This window comes from Cricetulus griseus, chromosome 3 (genome assembly GCF_003668045.3).
Source record: "Cricetulus griseus strain 17A/GY chromosome 3, alternate assembly CriGri-PICRH-1.0, whole genome shotgun sequence".
NCBI lineage: Eukaryota > Metazoa > Chordata > Mammalia > Rodentia > Cricetidae > Cricetulus > Cricetulus griseus.
The window spans coordinates 93,247,083-93,265,831 of record NC_048596.1 but is presented as its reverse complement, the minus strand read 5'-3'; the positions used below and the strand labels follow the sequence as shown (position 1 = coordinate 93,265,831).

The 18,749-nt window shown below is 38.3% G+C and overlaps 2 protein-coding genes across 2 annotated transcripts; both read right to left on the bottom strand.

Moving 5' to 3' along the window:
• Window positions 1-1,816: 1,816 nt before the first annotated feature.
• LOC100752260 (olfactory receptor 2AG1) lies at window positions 1,817-2,767 on the bottom strand. The gene has a single exon (XM_027405000.1). The coding sequence runs from the start codon at window positions 2,765-2,767 to the stop codon at window positions 1,817-1,819; it is 951 nt and encodes a 316-aa protein (XP_027260801.1).
• Window positions 2,768-13,450: 10,683 nt separating this feature from the next.
• LOC100756290 (olfactory receptor 2AG2-like) lies at window positions 13,451-14,401 on the bottom strand. The gene has a single exon (XM_027405001.1). The coding sequence runs from the start codon at window positions 14,399-14,401 to the stop codon at window positions 13,451-13,453; it is 951 nt and encodes a 316-aa protein (XP_027260802.1).
• Window positions 14,402-18,749: the final 4,348 nt, after the last annotated feature.

Sequence of the window (18,749 nt, the reverse complement as noted above, 5' to 3'; positions counted from 1 at the left end):
AAAATGGGTGAATAGCATGCAATCCATGGTGATTTAGAGGAGCATCACGTCTATTATCTATTCCACTGTACTATGGTGATCATAAGAATTCACTTTAAAAAAACACAATGAAATGACTTAGTATTTGGTGATTCTGCTCCTTAATTATATAAAATCTGTCATGGCTTCACCTCAATTAACCAGGCTGTGGTCTAAATGTGGATGTTTATTAGCTGATTAAATCTACTGGAAGCATAAGGTCCAACTTTACAGGTTTACAGTAATAATCATTTCAAGAGAACAGCAAACTGAGGCACAAAAATATTTAATTCCAAGTATGAAGATATACACAAGATAAAGAAAACCAGATTTCAAAATCAGGAGTTCTTGCCTCATCTTTATCAATATTCTAAAATATCCCATTATGATAATTAATAACCAAACTATATGGTGAACACAGTTTAATTATCATTTACATTTAGATTCAGTAAAATGCATGTGCATTACAAAACAAAAACACATAGTTGATTTTTTATTAATTACTGATTTTTCTGTTTTTTTTTTTTTTTTTTTTTTGGTTTTTCAAGACAGGGTTTCTCTGTGTAGCTTTGGAACCTACCCTGGGACTCGCTCTGGAGACCAGGCTAGCCTCAAACTCACAGAGATCCACCTGCCTCTGCCTCCCGAGTGCTGGGATTAAAGGTGTGCACCACCAATGCCTGGCTGATTTTTCTGTTTTTAATGAAGAAATTTATCCAATTAATTTTAGCTATTCTGTGATACTTAGCAAGAGATTAAGTGGCCTTGGTAAAGATAAAAGAAATTTCTCAGCACTGTCATCAACAATTGTAACATTTTCAGGAGCCAAAGTACCTTGGAGCTTCTAACCACATGAATTAAAGCTCTCATCTTTAAATCTTCTCATGCAAATGAAGTGAGCAACTGAAGTCTACTTAAGGTAGAGAATAAATGACATATTTTCTAATTGCTTTATTGTGGTCACAGACATAAACATACACCCACTTTGGGAATAAGGCCTCCTTGTGACTGTTCTGATGTTCCTAAATACATTTGTATATCTAAAAAGATATATTTTTAAAATAATGCAAACAATATATACAACAGATTTCTCTTGATAATATTGTTTTAGTACTCTTTTTAACCCTAGATATTTTCTATTCTAACTTCATCCATTTTTTTTCTGATTATAATTTCACAAAAAGCAAAGCTCCACTTCTTGACACCATCTACTGTGTCAACATTGGTATTTCCCTCTGGGCTACCAAGGTGAACATTGCCTCAGGTTAGAAATGCAAATGTAATCACACACACACACACACACACACACACACACACACACACACACCCTTCATTTTTCTACCAACTTCATTCTTCCAAAGAAGTATAAACTATATTCATTGCATCCCCCTGTCTACTAGTAACTAAAAATGTGCATCAAGTAATGTTAGGGGCTACTAGAGATTTCTCAGGTCAAAATGAATGGTGTATCTCAGTCCTGTGTGAGTTTGAAATGCAAAGTGAATTCTGACCATGTCTTCTTGGTAATATGTTGGAATAGTGCCCAGCTATAAAGTGAGACTTAAGACATACCTCTTCAAAGGTTTTTTTTTTTCTCTAAGCTCCTTTGTGATGTGGGGCTCATAAGACAACAGTGGTATGTGCCAGGTGAGTTCAGCTTAAAGATTTATACTCACATTAGTTCCATAGAAGAATATGAAACTTTAGAATATGTATCCTCTCAGACTATGACATTAAAAGGGGGCTTATATGAAACTGTTTGGAGAAGAAATAGTGGACATCATGTCATGATCCCTTCCTAGAGGGTAGGGTTTGCTGGCATGATGTACCTGCCCAGGACCCTTATTAAAGCCCCAGTGACTTCCTTATTCCTCAGGCTGTAGATGAGGGGATTCAGAGCTGGGGTGACTATTGTATAGAACACAGAGATGATATTGTCTTGTCTGGGGCTGTGAAAGGAACTGGGCAGAACATACATGAATGTGGCAGCCCCATAGAACATTCCAACCACAGTAAGATGGGAAGAGCAGGTAACAAAGGCTTTCTTCCTGCCCTCGTTTGAGGGCATATGGAGCACAGTGAAGAGAATTAGTGTGTAGGAAACCAGGATGGCAGAAAGAGGGGGAATAAGGAAGGTCACGCCCATCACATAAACCATAAGTTCATATGTGGAGATGTCTGCACAGGCCAGCTTCAGCAGTGGAGGGATCTCACAGAGCAAATGTCTGATCTCCCGGGATTTGCAGAAGGGATACTGCATGGTGTAGGTGGTATATCCTAGGGCCATCAGAGATGCAAGGATCCATGATGTTGCCACCATGAGCCAGCAGATGCTTGGCCTCATGAAGATCATGTAGTTCAGAGGATGACAAATGGCTACATACCTGTCATAGGCCATGAAGGCCAGAAGGAGGTCCTCTGCACCACCCAAGGTTAATGCCAGGAACATCTGAAGGGCACAGCTCTCAAAGGTGATGGTGTTATCCCTGAGCAGAAAATCTATGACAGCTTTGGGAGTGACAACAGAAGTGAAGAGGAGATCCATGAGGGACAGCTGCCCAAGCAGGAAGTACATGGGCACATGAAGCCGGGCATCCAGTGTGATGACCAGGAGCAGCAGTCCATTGCTGGTCAGGGCCAACATGTAAAGGGCTGTGAATGCAGCACAGAGCAGTTCAGGAGAGCCACTGTTATCCAGAATTCCCACCAAGATAAAGTCACTTCTCAAGGTGGAATTCCAGGGCTCCATTATATGTCCCCTTTTTAGTTGCCTAGAAAGAGATAGAGTCTTAGTAGGAGCCTTTCTAAGGGAGTTCAAACTACCTTAGGATTGTTGCAGGGCATTGTGTAGTGGTCAATAAGAGAACTATATAATGTATCTTATTTTCCATCATTAGCTAAGTTAGTTACATGATTTCTGAGTGTCAGAATGTTTTTATTCAATTTTGACATTCCTATAATATCAATAGCATAGGTTAAAAACAATTTTGAGAATTTAAAATAATAAATAATTTCTTTTTAAAGTATCAATACAATACTTACAAACAAATATCTATGCGAATAGATGTAAGCATGTATATTTTCATATACACAAATACACAGACATTTATTTAAATTTTATTTCTGGTCAAAGTGTACTTGTGATTAGAGTTCAGTTTTTAAGTTTGATTCATAAACTTTGAAATTTTGTTCCTTTGTCCTGAGTTCTTAGACAATTAGGGAGGTATTCTTCAGATACCTCCCTCTACTAATTCAATTGATTGTACTGCTCATTTGGGGCAGGGGGAGGAGGTGGAGTAGAATTCTGAAGTGACAGAAATCAAAGGTGATTTTATCATAAAGATAAAATAGTAAGATTGGCACCAAAGATTTTTGTTCATTTGAAGACAAAGATAACATATTTAGGAAGGGGAGGTTGGAAAACAGAAACAGATGGGATTCATGGAAGATTTTGTGTTCATACATGATAAATGGAGTGAGTTACCAGAAAGATATTGTTTGAAAGGACTCAATTTATGCCATCAGCTAGGATTCAGAGCATCAATCTGAGCACGGAAAATGGTTTCCTGAACTCACAAGTCTTAGAAGTACAAGGGAAGACTCCACTAATTGACATCAAGAAAGAAATAACATAAAGTGTGTAGGTGTGTAATTGTTATTAATGTGCATTTTCTTTGTTTTATAGTAGGAAACAGTCTAGAAGACAAAAGGAAGATTCATCACCACATGTGTTCTCTTCTTTACATTTTCTATAGCAATGCTCCTGCACTCTTGGGTTTTTTTTTTCATGGTTATCTCAGATAACTGTATCTCAGATAACTGTATCTTTGAAAAGATACAGTCCTAAACCCCTGACTTTGTGAGGTAATGTGATCCACTTCTGTCAGAATGAACTTCAATGCATCAAGAACTGTACTTGATTCTAGGGTACTGCACAGGTCTTACCTAAGAAACACTATCTGGAAAAGTGTCTTTGCCTGTTTAAAGATGAAGCAGGTGACATTAAGTGTGACTGTTGCTTTTCCAGGAGACCTGAGTTAGTAGACACATACATATAAATAAAGAGAAAGTAAGCATTTAAAATATAAAATATATCACCAGGCATAGTTATATTGACTTGTTTTTTCCAGTCATGTTTGGTTCTATCCTAGGTCTCTGGATTATCCAGCCTCTGGGTCCAGGTCCTCCAGGAAGGGTCAGGCATGGGCTCAGTTTCAAGGCATGGGTCCCAGGCTAGACCAGTCTTTGGATGGCCACCCCCACAATTTTTGTTCCATCTTTGCCCCAGTACAGCTTGTAGGCAGGATAGATTGTAGATCAAAGGTTATGAAAGACTTTCCTGATTACAGGAGATGGCCAGTTAAAGCTACATATCCTCTATTACTAGGAATCATCTACATTGGTGCCTAGCCCAGTTGTCATCAGAGACTTCATCCAGCCACTGATGGAAACAGAAGCAGAGAGCCACAACCAAACATTAGGCAGAGCTCAGTGAATCCTTCAGAAGAGGGGAGGAAAGATTGTAGGAGTCAGGGGGATCAAGAAAACCTACATAATCAACTAATCTTGGCTCAAAGGGGCTCATACAGACTCAACTGACAACAGGAAGCCTGCATGGGACTGACCTAGGATCTCTGCATATATGTTATGGTTGTATAGTTTGGTCTTCTTGTAGGACTCCTAAAACTGGAAGCAGGGTCTGTCTCTGACTCTTTTCCTGGCTTTTAGCACCCTATTCCTCATACTGGGCTGCCTTGTCCAGCCTTAATATGAAGGGAGATGCTTAGTCTTACTGCAAATTGATATGCCATGTTTTCTTGATATTCTTGGGAAGTCTGCCCTTTTCTGAATAGAAATGGAGGAGGAGTAGATGGGTGGCAGAGGAGAGTTGGAGACAGGGAGGAATGAGAGGAGTGGAGGAAGGAGAAAGAGCACTCGAGATGATATATATATATATATATATATTATATATATATATATATATATATATCAAAGAGGCACAATCAAGGCCAATTCTGAACATTGTTTCTGTTACATATGAGATTTCAGATACCATTTTTTGAAACAGGATCTCACTATGTAGGTTGGCTTTGCCAAGGAGACTGGCCTAAAACTTCTGATAAATTCCTTTCTATATATCCAATAGAAGATGTGTGGATATAGAAATAAAGTGAAGAAGATAGTTACCTGGAACATTCCTTATATTTTTCTGTCCCAGTCTCTAGATAAGTTTCAAAGAGGAAAAACAAAAACTGGCCAGGTGTTAAGTAGTCACCAGTACTCCAGATCCTACCTCTCTGCAACTTCCTATTTGTCAAGACTCAGCTTTCCTTCTTTTCAGTTTATTTTCCCTTCCCTGTGCTCTCTAGAGAGAAATGGCAGGACATACACACTATGCCAGCAAGAGGGAGATCAGTTTGGCCTGATGGGGACCTTATGGCAAAAACTTCAGCATAGTCTGAGATAAACATAGAAACAACTACCATGCTTCCATTTCATGGAAATGGTCAGAGGAAATTAAACAGATAAAGCTACAATTTTGGAAACACTTTTGCATGAGTGCCCTTCTCTGTGTCAATGCTCAGTGTGGTCAATAATTTTAATAGATTTCAATTAGCTTTTCTGTGTTATTTTCAGAAGCAGGTATATAGGGGACTTCAAAATAACATTAGATAGCCCTATTTGGGGGTTTTATTCATTCAGGGTCCACATCAGACTCCAGGAACCCATGAAAATCCAGCTGAACCAAAAGTAAGCATTGACAGCTTTATTCAGGAAGCAGTCTGAAGAATTCTCACAATTCAGTTGTGGCCAGAGGGGAAGAATGATTTCAAGTGTCCACAGATGTAAGAACAATTAACGTTCTGAAGCCAGAGGAACTAGAATGTCTGTGACAGAGATGTGTGCATCTGATGCTGTTTCTCAAGGCTTTTAACCCCCACATATTACCTCAATCAGACACAGAGCCCTTACCTGCAACACCAGCAGGCACAACTTCCAAACAACAGCAAGTGCTGTGGGGTTCCTTCTCAAGCTGAAGAGGTTCACAATGTTCAAGAGAATGGATGTGTTTCTTGTAGCAGCTGTCATTAGGATCATAATTCACACAGCCCTGCAGTCACTGCCACTGCTGGTCATTCCTTGCTGTGAAGGATGTGGGTGCAAGCTGAGATTTCTCAGAGAATCCTGAGGAAGGGAGTGACTGAATCCCTTAGCATTGTTCTCACCTTTTCTTTCAGAAAAGAAGATTTTCTTAGCCCTGAAATCAGTGTCCATAGCTGTCAGTGAAGTGTAAGTCAAGACTACATTGAGATTCCATCTGGCTACAGTCAAGTCATCAAAAAAACAATAGTCAAATCTGGTGTTTTAGTCCATAAACTGACTTTTATATCTCTTTTCCTGCAAGGGCCCATGATATAAGATGAAGACACAAGGAATTTGGAGAAAGAGGGCTAGGCAAGGCTGTTCAAAGAAGAGCAATCGCCGCCTAGACTGATCATCCCTGGAGCACAATAAATACTGTACTTGCCCTGAGGGAGATTTGACTGTCTTCATCCCAAGCGGCATGACCTTCCCTGAAAATGTTGCCCATGGAAAGTAGATTTAATGAATCCTCCCAGGCACATCCCCGTTGCCTAGAATTTCTGTATAATTCATCCTTTAAAGTAGCTTCAGGCTCTGAACACCTGTTATGCGCCACTTGGCTTTGCCCAGGAGCCCCTGACTAAATATACTGTACTAGAAAGTCATAAGAATCAAGAGACCACTGTACAGCCTCCCTCTTGTAACAAAAGTATCTTCCTCCCCCTATGAGGGCTCCATCTCTACTTGCCTCCTGTGCTTCTTGTGTGGGGACTATTACCAGCTGCAGGGAGGTAGCCAAGCAATCAGCTGATACCAAGTCTTCCTTCATTGATCTCTAAGTAGCTTCAACACTGGTTTATTGAAACTTCTTTGATACTTTCCAATCTATTATGTCTCATTTCTCCCCTCTCATGCATGTACTCGTGTGAGTGTGTGCCTGTGTAGCCTGCAACTACAGATCCGTTGCTCAGAATTCCCAGGTAACACAGAATACCAGCCTCAGCTCTCACTGCTCTAGGTCAGGATATTATACTCTCTCACCCAGTTCTTTACTTGTACTCATACTCTTTTCTCAATCTTTAGTCACTTGTTTCTCTAGAAAGCCCTGGAAACAGCTCCCAGAGACTCTGTGACTTTTTATTTTTAACTTAATGAAAATTAAATGCAAACATTCACTTGCTGATATCAAACATGACTGCACAAGGTCAGTAGAAGAATATAAAGTCTCTTGGCTTTATCATAGTAAAACTGATTTAGTCTTTCTGGTGAATCACAGTCCTGCTGTGATTATTAGATTCTGCCAATACTACGTTAGCTCCATGCCTGATATTTCTTCTTAGAACACCATCCACATTGCTATGTTCAAGTATAGCAGACACTTAGCCCTGTCAGTTTTAGAGCATTTGTTTAATGGGTACATTTCTTTCCTTTGTAAAATTTCCTGTTGTATATTTATTGGATTTAAAAATTGTTTCATGCAATGTATTTTTATCATATTCTTTCTATTCCCCCAACTCCTCCTAGATCCTCAGACCCTCCTCTCTTCCCTACTTACCTAATTTAATGTTCTCCCCCCCCTCTCTCTCTCTGTGTGTCTTACACACACACACACACACACACACACACACACACACACACACACAACACACACACACACCAGCAACAACCACTCAAAACTCAAAGCAACAAATAAACAAACAAAAACAAAATTAAAAAAGAACACATAAAAACATGGAGTCCATTTTATGTTGGCAAATTACTTCTGAGCATGTGGCCTCCCATGAAGTATGGTTGATATTGATATACCCAGTGTCACTTCATTTTCTTGCAGCATGTATTCATTGAAAATAGCTTCGTGTTTAAGATTGGGAATTTGTACCCACTTTCCCAACTCTCAGAATTATTTTCTGAATTGAACCTGTGCATGTCCTGTGTTTGATGTCACAGTCTCTGTGATTTCATTTGTGAACCAGCCCTATTGTGTTCTTTTGAGTCTCCTTTCACCTCTGACTCTCTCAACTTTTCTACCTCCTCTTCTGCATAGGGAAACCATATTGCTATACCTCTCAGAGCCACTCATGTTCCCCTTTTATGAACAATTCACACCTTTGGTCTCATCTGACAACACTGTCCCATACTTCATTTAGAACAGTGTTCAGTTGAAGATCCCTCTCCTTTCCCCTCTTGGAGTCTCCTGTACACCTGCATCTGTGTTTAATGTTTAGTTTCTTCATCACAACTGTCTATAAATGACTAATATCCTCTACGATCTTGGTTCTAAATTTCACTGACATCCCCCTAAATTTTGCTCCTTTACAACAATTTCCCCCTGAAACTGTTTCTTCCATTGCTCTTAACTATGATTATTAAAATATAAATGTGTGCTAATCACCCCCAGAATCAAGCATCAAAGCTCCTACAACCTCATCTCTTTCAGTTACTGGCACAATTTTTCAACCTCTCTGTATAGTAAAGGAAATATGATGATTGGAAAGGGGGTCTTTATAGAGTTGGGTAGAAGCCTAATGCAAGGGAAACTCCCACAAGTCTACAAGGATGCCAGCTAAGACTCCTGGCAGCAGTGAATGCATAGCCTGAACTGGCTATCCCCTGTGGTCAGATTGGTGACTACCCCAGTTGTCATCAGAGATTCCTCATCCAGTAAATGATGGAGGCAGACTCAGAGACCCATGGCCAAACATTGTGTTGACTTCAGGGAGTCCTGCTGAGGAGAGGGAGAAAGAATTCCAGACACAAGGAGGATCAGGGACATTGCAGAAAACCCACACAGATATGCTTTCCTGGCTCAAAGAAACCCTTATGAGACTGACCTAGGCCCTCTACATATATGAGACTGCTGTGCAGTTTGGTCCATTTGTGGGACTTCTGGTAATGGGAGCAGGGGATATCCCTGGTGCATTGGCTGGCTCTCAAGAACCTGTTCCTCATGCTGGATTACCTTGACCAGACTGGATACAGGGAAAGGTATTTGGTCTTATGGCAGCTTTGGTCTTATGGCAGCTTGATAGGCCATGCTTCTTACAGGTGAAGTCTGCTCTTTCTGAGTGAATATGCAAGACAGGTGTATTGCAGGAGGTAGAGGAGAGGAAGGGGAAGTAACAAAAGAGGAGGGAAGGGAGGCTGTGGTCAGGATGCAAAAATACTAGCTAATTTAAAAAATATATCACAAAATGAGTTTATATTCGCTTTCTTCTCCACTAATTATCGAGTCACATGAACTCAATCCCCAGGAAGTTCTTGCCTTGTGCTTCTTCCTAATTTTGTTCTTTTGACAATTTCATAATACAGATATAGTACATTCTAAGTACCATCACATACAACCCTCTTTTATCTCACTTCTATCCTCATTATCACCCCAAAATTTCATCCACACTTTCATAGCTTTTTGTTTTGTTTGTGACTCACTGAGTTTAACCGCGGATCTACAGGTTTGCTACTATTCACGAGAGCATGGTGAGCTCATCAGTAGGTGCACAACTGAAGACATTGTCTGCTCCTCTCCCAGAATTCATCAGTACCTCAGTTTAGCAAGAAACTGTTTAGCCACATGGACCCTTCCCTGATCTGTGATTAACTGGCCAAGTACTGTCCAGGTTCCTTGTTATTAGCAGCTGCTGCCGTGAGGTTGTTATTGTATTAGCTCTATTCTGCACAAAAGTTAACCACAGTCCAACCTCTCTTCCTACTATTACACTCTTCCTGCCTACTCTTCTATACTGTTCCCTGAGATATAGAGTGAGTGGTATGACTGTCCAATTGAGGGATGTGCACTCTAACTTACTCTCAATGTCTTCAGCATCCATGTGTCTCTACATTCAGTGTCTTTAATTTCAGAGAAGAGTTTCTGTGATTAAGGCTGATAACATTATTTGTCTATTGGCATAAATATAAATATTTCAAAGGCAGATTGGGTCTATGACAACTTATCTAAACAACAATAATATTTATTTTATTTTAGGTGTATGAGTGTTTACCTACATGTATGTATGGCCACCACATGAACACAGAACTGACATATGGAAGGTTGTGAGCTACCATGTGGGTCCTGGGAATGAAATCGGAGTTCTCTGAAAAAGCAGCAAGTGCTCTTAAATGCTGAGACATCTCTCTACATTTATTGTGACATATTTGATTTTGTATTGTCTGTGACCCTGAGTTGAGCAATTATTGAGACAATATGGCCCAGAAAGCTTAAAATGTTTATTATCTGACCCTTAACAAAAAAAAATTTGCTTATACCTATAACTTTCTTAGCAAAAGAAACCTAAAATTAAAAATGCAGACTATTTTTATTATATTAACTTAAAATCTAAGGAAATTTTATCTATAAGAACATAATTACATATTTAAATTATGTCAAAAGCTTTTCAATCTAAACTAATGACAAATTTTAATTATTTGAGTATTTTTAGTTGGGATATAGCAACTGTACATACTTATAGCTAACACTGAGAAGGAATATATTTAAAATATATAATCACCCCAATTCTGAAATCCAATATACAGTAGTGATTCATGTCAAGCATTAACTTATTATTTTCTAATATTTTATTTTCTTTAGGAAATTTATACAGTATATTTTTAGCATATTCTTTCCTAACTCCCAACTCCTCTCAGATCTTCCACCCACTGCATACCCATCCACCTTCATGTTCACTTCTTTCTTCATGACAAGAGTATTGAAAGTCTTCTCTTCTGGTAGTTCAAATTTCATAACACAATATTACTGACCATAATCAACACATGAGTTAACATAGCATCAGCATGTATGTCTCCTAAGTATGACACTATTAAATAATATTTTATTCTTTGAGTATTTCATACATATGTACAACATATACTGGATTATATTCCTCTACCATTAGTTCCTTTCAACTCCCCATAACACCTCTTCTCCAAAATCCTTCCCAACCACACATCTTTTTTGTATGTTATTAATAACCTTTGAATATAATTACTGCTGCATAATGTGCTTGGGTATATGGCCATGGCCTGGCGTATGAGCAACATATTTGCAGTAATAATTACAATTGATTTGTTTCAAACACAAATTTTAAGGGTCAACTGCATCACCTTGTCCTGTTTTTAAGAAATACAATTTTTAGTAACTCCATGATCTCTCTTGTGTACAATGTTTAAAAAGTCACAAAGCATCTCCTAGTCATCATTTTCTCAACTTATCTTCATTTCTACACCTGCCCCACGAAATTGCCAGTCTTCAGCTTTGTTTCATCAGCTGGGCACATTTTTCAGTATAGAATTCAAAGACCTTTTCAGTTGAGGTCTTTCAGGTGTGTTTTTCAGTATTTTCCTAACTACATACTCAAAAGTATCAACCATTTTGACCATGTGAAGCTCAGTGGCAGAGCAGCAGCACAACATTGTGTGTTTGACTACCAGCACTGTAAATAAAGACCAATTCTTCCATATCATTTTCAACACTTTGTGTTCTTTCTCCAAATGTAGAAATTGTTACACAGAATCTTTCAGAGAAGACATGTAGGAAAATACAAGTAATAAAAAGGTAGAGCAATATCATAAAATTGGAAAGTTTACAAGAAACCCCTTATTTCCAGTCTACTTAACTACTTATCATAAAGATTATATTTTCTCTCTGAGAAGTAACAATATGAGAAACTTTATTAAGATTCTTCAATTCATGCACTTAACAGTCAACATGGATTAAGTACAATTTGTGAGGCCTCAGTATAAGTATGATATATCATTCATTCAAGCTACTCAAAAAATCATAGAATTAGGCTTGCAGTGTTCACATTTTAAAAAATCAGCAACCTAAGATACACAAATTTAAAACTAATGTCCAAAGATTCCAGATGACAAAGAGAACAACATTCAGTTATAGACTCGGTACCCCCATTCATCAATATTCTAAAATATTCCATCACAATAATGGATAAAATTCCCTGAATTTTAAACAATAAAACTCACTTATTATAGTTATACTTAAATTCAATAGAACATGTGTAGGTGTCATAAAAGTAAAAGGTAAGCATTATAGTAGGTATTTCAGTATAAACTGCTTGACTTTTATTGATTTAGGGAATTTGCTTTAGTTCTTAAATTTTTGTCTAGTTTTGTAGATTAAGCAACTTAAAATGACTTTGGTACAGATAAGAATTTCTGAATGCTAAGTACTATTGTCAACAATATGGAATCTGCATATTTCAAGGTATTTGGGGGTTCTACACTCACAAATGTTCTCTATTTTTCCTACATCTCTTCCTACCTATGAATGTTATAATAAAGTGAAACGGCATTTATTTAGATGGAGAGAGTATGTTAAATAGTTTATGTTCCCATTCCTGTGGACACAGACACATAATACACTTACCTCACTGATATGAGCTTCCAAAGCCTGAAGAGGTATTTAGTGGAGTGCATATACTGCTCCAGCAGAGGACCCAGGTTCACCTCCTAGTACCAACATTGGTAAGCTCACAACTCTAGCTCCAGGACATCAGGCATCTCTAGCTTACTCAGACACCTGTACTTATTTATACATACCTCACACATGGAAAGAGAAAATTAAAAATAAAACATTTTTTTTTAATTTTTAGTTCAAATTTAGTGATTCAAATTTATTTATGTATCTGTAAGGCTACACTTTTTTCAAGACTTCAAAAGATAGATAGATAGATAGATAGATAGATAGATAGATAGATAGATATAAAACATATTTCAATGTTACTGTATTTCTAGACTTAAAAATGGATGCTTTCAATTATGTGTTATCCATTTATTTTTTCACCTGTAATTTTATGCCACTTTTAAAAATGACTCAGTTAAATATTTCAACTAGAAATGATATGTTCTATGTTTAATCTTTTTGTACTGTGTTAAGTCTCATTCTTGTAACATCAATGTGAACATCTTTCAGATCAGGCATGCAAATGTAACCATACACCTATTATTTTCTTCACAAACTATTTTCTTCTAAAGAAATCCAAAATTTCTTCTGTACATCTTCACCACTATTTATAATTAAGAATACAGATTAAAGTGAGTAGTATACTTAGAGGTTACTGGGGACTTCTCAGACCCAAGATAATGCTTTGTCCCCATGCTGCATGAGGTTGAAATAGAAAATGAATGCAAACTGTTCCTACTTGGTATTTATCTGGGTGCTTCCCAACTACCTATCAAGGCCTTTACGTACACCAGTTACACAGTGAAAAGTAAAGGAAAATTTTAAAAGTATAGGTATCATTTCAGACACCTATTATAATTCTTTAACATTATGTTAAAGAATGGTCAAATATGACAATAGGTTGGAGAAGAAATGGTGAAAGGCAAGCTGCACATCTCCTTAAAGAGTGGGGTGTGCTGGCAGGATGTACCTGCCTAGGACCCTTCTCAGAGCCCCAATTACCTCCTTATTCCTCAGGCTGTAGATGAGAGGATTCAGAGCTGGGGTTACAATTGTGTAGAAAACAGAGATGATATTGTCTTGCTTGGTGTTGTGCAATGAACTGGGTAGGACATACATGAAGGTGGCAGCTCCATAGAACATCCCAACCACTGTCAAGTGGGAAAGACATGTGACAAGGGCTTTCTTTTTCCCTTCATTTGAGGGCATGTGTAGTACAGTGAACAGAATTAGTGTGTAGGAAGTAACAATGGCAGAAAGGGGGAGTAAGAGAAATGTCACCCCTGTCACATAAACCATGAGTTCATATTGAGAAGTATCTACACATGAAAGCCTTAGCAAAGGCAGGATCTCACAGAGCAGGTGTCTAATTTCCTGGGACATACAGAAAGGGAAGTGCATAGTGTACACAGTATGACCTACTGCAGTCAGAGATGCCAGGATCCACGATGTGGCTACTATGAGCCAGCAGATCCTAGGACTCATGAAGATCATGTAGTTCAATGGATGACAAATGGCCACATACCTGTCATAGGCCATGAACGCCAGAAGGAGGTCTTCGGCACTGCCCAGCATCAATGCTAGAGCCATTTGAAGGGCACAGCCTCCAAAGGATATGGTGTTGTCTCTCAAAAGAAAATCCATGACAGCCTTGGGAGTGACAACTGATGTGAAGAGGAGATCAATTAGAGAGAGCTGTCTAAGTAGAAAATACATGGGCACGTGGAGTCGGGCATCCACTGTGATGACCAGTAGCAACAGTCCATTGCTGGTCAGTGCCAATGTATACAGGGCAGTAACTGTGACACAGAGCAGTTCAGGAGATCCACTGCCATCCAGAATTCCAACCAAGATGAAGCCATTTCCCAATGAGGAGTTCCAAAGCTCCATTATAAGTAGTCTCTTTAGTTGCCTAGAAATAGATGGATTCTCAGGGGAAGCCATTATAAGGGAGTTAACCTACATTTGAATTATTGCAGGTCATTGTGGTATGGCCAACAGGAATAGCATTCAATGTATTTTCTGGCTTATGAATTATAATCAGCCATCAGATAAATTGGCAGCAGGCATGTCAGTAATTGCTAGTCATTGAGAATTTCCTTTATGCAAGGCATCATAAGAAATAGACAGGTTAAACCATGTCTGAACTGGAAAGATTGTGAAGGACATCAGTGGTTGAAGGGTATGTAAATACATAACCCGAGTGGGAGATTCTTTAAACATTAAATTTCAAAAGGAAAACCAGAACTCTCTTCGTATATAACTAGATATTGATTCAAAATCAATATGTGTCAAACTTTAAAAACTTTTAAACAGGTGAAACAAAGCAGGATAAAGTAAAATAGTGATATCTAGAACCCTGGATCCTACAACCTCCCTCTGCATCTAGACTCATGCACTCCCTCCTATTGTCTTCAATGTCCATCTGACCCCCTAAAGAGAAACACTAGATGGTTCAAACTTGACCAGCTGCAGAAAGCTTTATCTAGGAAAATGATGAATATACTGGGGACCTAACATCAAGAGCTGTCAACAGAAGCTGAGACAGATGGAGAACCATTGCTAAATTTTATAAAAAAAAAAAAATAGTCAAAGGAAACTGAGGAGCTGAAAATTTGAAATCATGCTTACATAAATATTGCTCCATGTCACTACTCAGTGTTTTTAAATTTCAAAATTTATTCCTATTGGCTTTCCTGTGTTTCTTTCAGAGGCAAGCAGTCATATAGAAAGAAAAACTCCAAATGATATTTAGAAATTTTGCTTTGAGGTACTATTAATCTAAGTGTCTTCATTAGACTCTAGGAGTTATAGAAATCTAGATTTATCAAAGGGAAATTTTGATATTTCATTATCTGAGGCTTAGAATTCTATTAACACAGGTCTGATCAGCATTTCACAATGACTAATACTGTCCCCCACTAGTACAAGCTGATGTGCATGCAAGGTGTCTAGAGAACAGATGGGAATGAATAAAAAATCAGAGAAGGTCATAACTGACAGGCCACTGAGGTCTTGACTCTGTATCGGGATACCCAAAGGCCCCATATACATTTGCCTAAATCTTACCTACCTTCAAAACCAAAAGGCACAGATTCCAGACCACACTAAGTGACTTGAAGTTCTTTTGAGGATGAAGCTATCTAAAATGCTGAGGAAAAGAAAAGGTGGTTCTTCTAAAGGGTGGGATGAAGATTTGTTGCTATCATTAAGATCAAAGAACAAAGGCTCCTCTCTGCTGGCATTGATACTCCTTCCTGGAGGGAGACTGGTGGGGATGATCAGCTGAGAATTCGGCATTTGATCCCCAGGAAGCAAGAATATAAATCTTCCATTATATCTCCCATCCAATGTCTATGTTGGGGAGTCTTATTGAGTCCTGCAGTTCGGGATGGATTTTTGAGTCTGAGTTGAGGTTTTCATGTCTCATCTCCTGGCAAGTTTATGATCTAAGATAAGCACAGTGGTAATTAGGAGTTAGAAGTATGGGTAGGGCTGCTAAAAGAAGACCAGTGCTGCCTAACCTCACTGTCTCAAGGGCAGCATAAAAGCTCCAGCTTTGTCCTGAGGGAGGTTTGACAGTGTCATCCTCCCAGGCGACAAAGTCCATGAAAACTACTGGAAACTGTATTTTAATGAATCCTCACAGGCATGTTCCCTAGCCTGCTACTCTCTACACTTAATCCATAGATTTGGATCTTGATGTGAAAATCTATTCTGTCTCACATGGTCTTGATGAGGAGAAGACTATGGAAGATCTGGTGTTGGAAACTGGCCCAAACAAGTGACCTCGGTGGGGCCTTTGTCAAGTTACAAGGGATTTATCAAGTCCTCCATGAGGACTCCACTCTCCATTCCCCTCTTGTACCTCATGAGTGGGCTGTTGTCAGCTGTATGGATGCAGACACACACAACCTGCTAATACTAAGTCTTACTTCAATGACTCTAACTTATTTTGCCTGCTCTTGTTGTTTCAAGTCTCATGCTGTCCATTTCTGTACTCTCATGAATGTTCCTTCTTATGCTCTTTTTTCACTTTTGGTTCCCTTTAATCAATAAAGGAATCAATACCTGCAAATTTTTAGGAACTGCCTCTGGAAAGTTCATACTTTTGTTTCAACTTTAAGAAAAAATAATTAAGTCTGTTCTTTTATTGTTCTAAAGGGAGAAATACAAGTAATTATTATACAAAACCAATAGAAGAAACAAGTTAAGTATTGATTTTTACCACTATAAAGGCAACATAGACAAAAGGAAGCATATTAATTAAACTCCAATTTACAGTAACAAAATACCTGAAAATAGTATTCAAAAGGGTAGAGTTTGGGTTGGGGATATGATTTAGTATCTGAGCCCTTAGCTCAATGGCTGGTCACGTGTATAAAGGCATAAGTCCTACCCGAACTCAGTGGCAGCATCCAACCCACCCAGAGACTGCCAAGGCCCCAGTAACAATCCCACCTCCATCCACAAGAAGAGGACAGACATCACAGTATTGAAACTGTTTGCATCTACCAGAAGGGAACCTTGGCTCCATACCCACCAGGAGAGGAAAAGACTCCTGCTACACCCACTGAGAGAAAGGATGGGAAGAAGACAATATAAAAGCACATTCAACAACAGAAAAACCAATATGACACTGTCTGAGACTAGGGACCCTATACCAGCAAGACATTAACATCACAATGCAGATAAAGCAGAAGAGAATGACCTTAAAAACATCTTCATGAAAATGATAGGGAGTCTCAAAGAGGACATGAGAAAATCCCTTAAAGAAATAGAAGAAAAAAACAAACCAAAAATACAAGATACCAAATTTCTCAAGGAAATAGTACAAGACCTAAAAACTGAAAAAAAGACAATAAAGAAAGTACAATCTGAGGGGATGCTGGAAATAGAAAAGCTGGGTAAACAATCAGAAACTACAGATGAAAGCATAACCAACAGATTACAAGAGATGGAAGACAGAATCTCAGGAATTGAAGATACACTAGGAGAAATAGACTCATCAACCAAAGAAAATCTTAATTCCAAAAAATCCCTAACAAAAAATAGCCAGGAAATATGGGACACCATGTAAAGACCAACCTAAGGATAATAGGTATAGAAGAAGATGAAGAAATCCAACTCAAAAGTGCAGAAAACATATTTAACAAAATCATACAAGAAAACTTTCCCAACCTAAAGAAAGATATGCCAATGAAAGTATAAGAAGTCTACAGAACACCAAATAGACAGAACAAAAAAAAAGTCTCCTTGACACATAATAATCAAAACACCAAATATACAGAATGAAAAGAAAATATTAAGAGAAGCAAAGGAAAAAGGTCAAGTAACATACAGAGGCAAACCTATCAGAATTACACCTGGAAACTCTGAAAGACAGAGGTCCTGGGTAGATATTCTAACTACACTAGAGACCAAGGATGCCAGCCAAGACTACTATACCAGGCAAAGCTTTCAGTCATTATAGATGGAGAAAATAAGATATTCCATGACAAAACCAGATTAAAACAATACATTTCCACCAATCCAGATCTATAGAAAGTTCTGGAAGGAAAACTGCAACCCAAGGACGTGAACTACAACCAGAAGAATATAGGCAATAGATAACCCCACCTTACCAACAGCCAAAAAGAAAAAAAGGATAGAATCACACATATAATTTCACCACCACCATCAAATCCAAAACAAACAAGAGTGAGAAATCATTGGTCATTAATATCCCTCAATATTAATAGTCATAACTCATATATAAAAAGACAAAGGTCAGCAGAATGGATAATAAGACAGAATCCATCCATCTGCTACATACAAGAAACACACCTCAACTTCAAAGACAGACGGTACCTGTCTTTAAAGGTTGGGAAAAGATTTTCCAATCAAAAACACCCAAGAAACAAGAGGGGGAAGAAATTCTAATATCCAACAAATTGGACTTTAAACTAAAATCAATCAAAAGAGATGAAAGAGGTCACTTTCTATTCATCACAGGAGAAATCCATCAGGATGAAGTCTCAATTCTGAACATTTATGCCCAAAATAAAAAGGCATCCACATTTGTAAAAGAAACATTACTAAAACTCAAATCATATAAAACTGCACACACTTATAGTGGGAGATTTCAACGCCCCACTCTCACCACTAGACAGGAGCACCAGACAGAAACTTAACAAAGAAACAAAGGAACTAATAGAACTTATGGGCCAAATGGCCTTAACAGATATCTATAGAACAT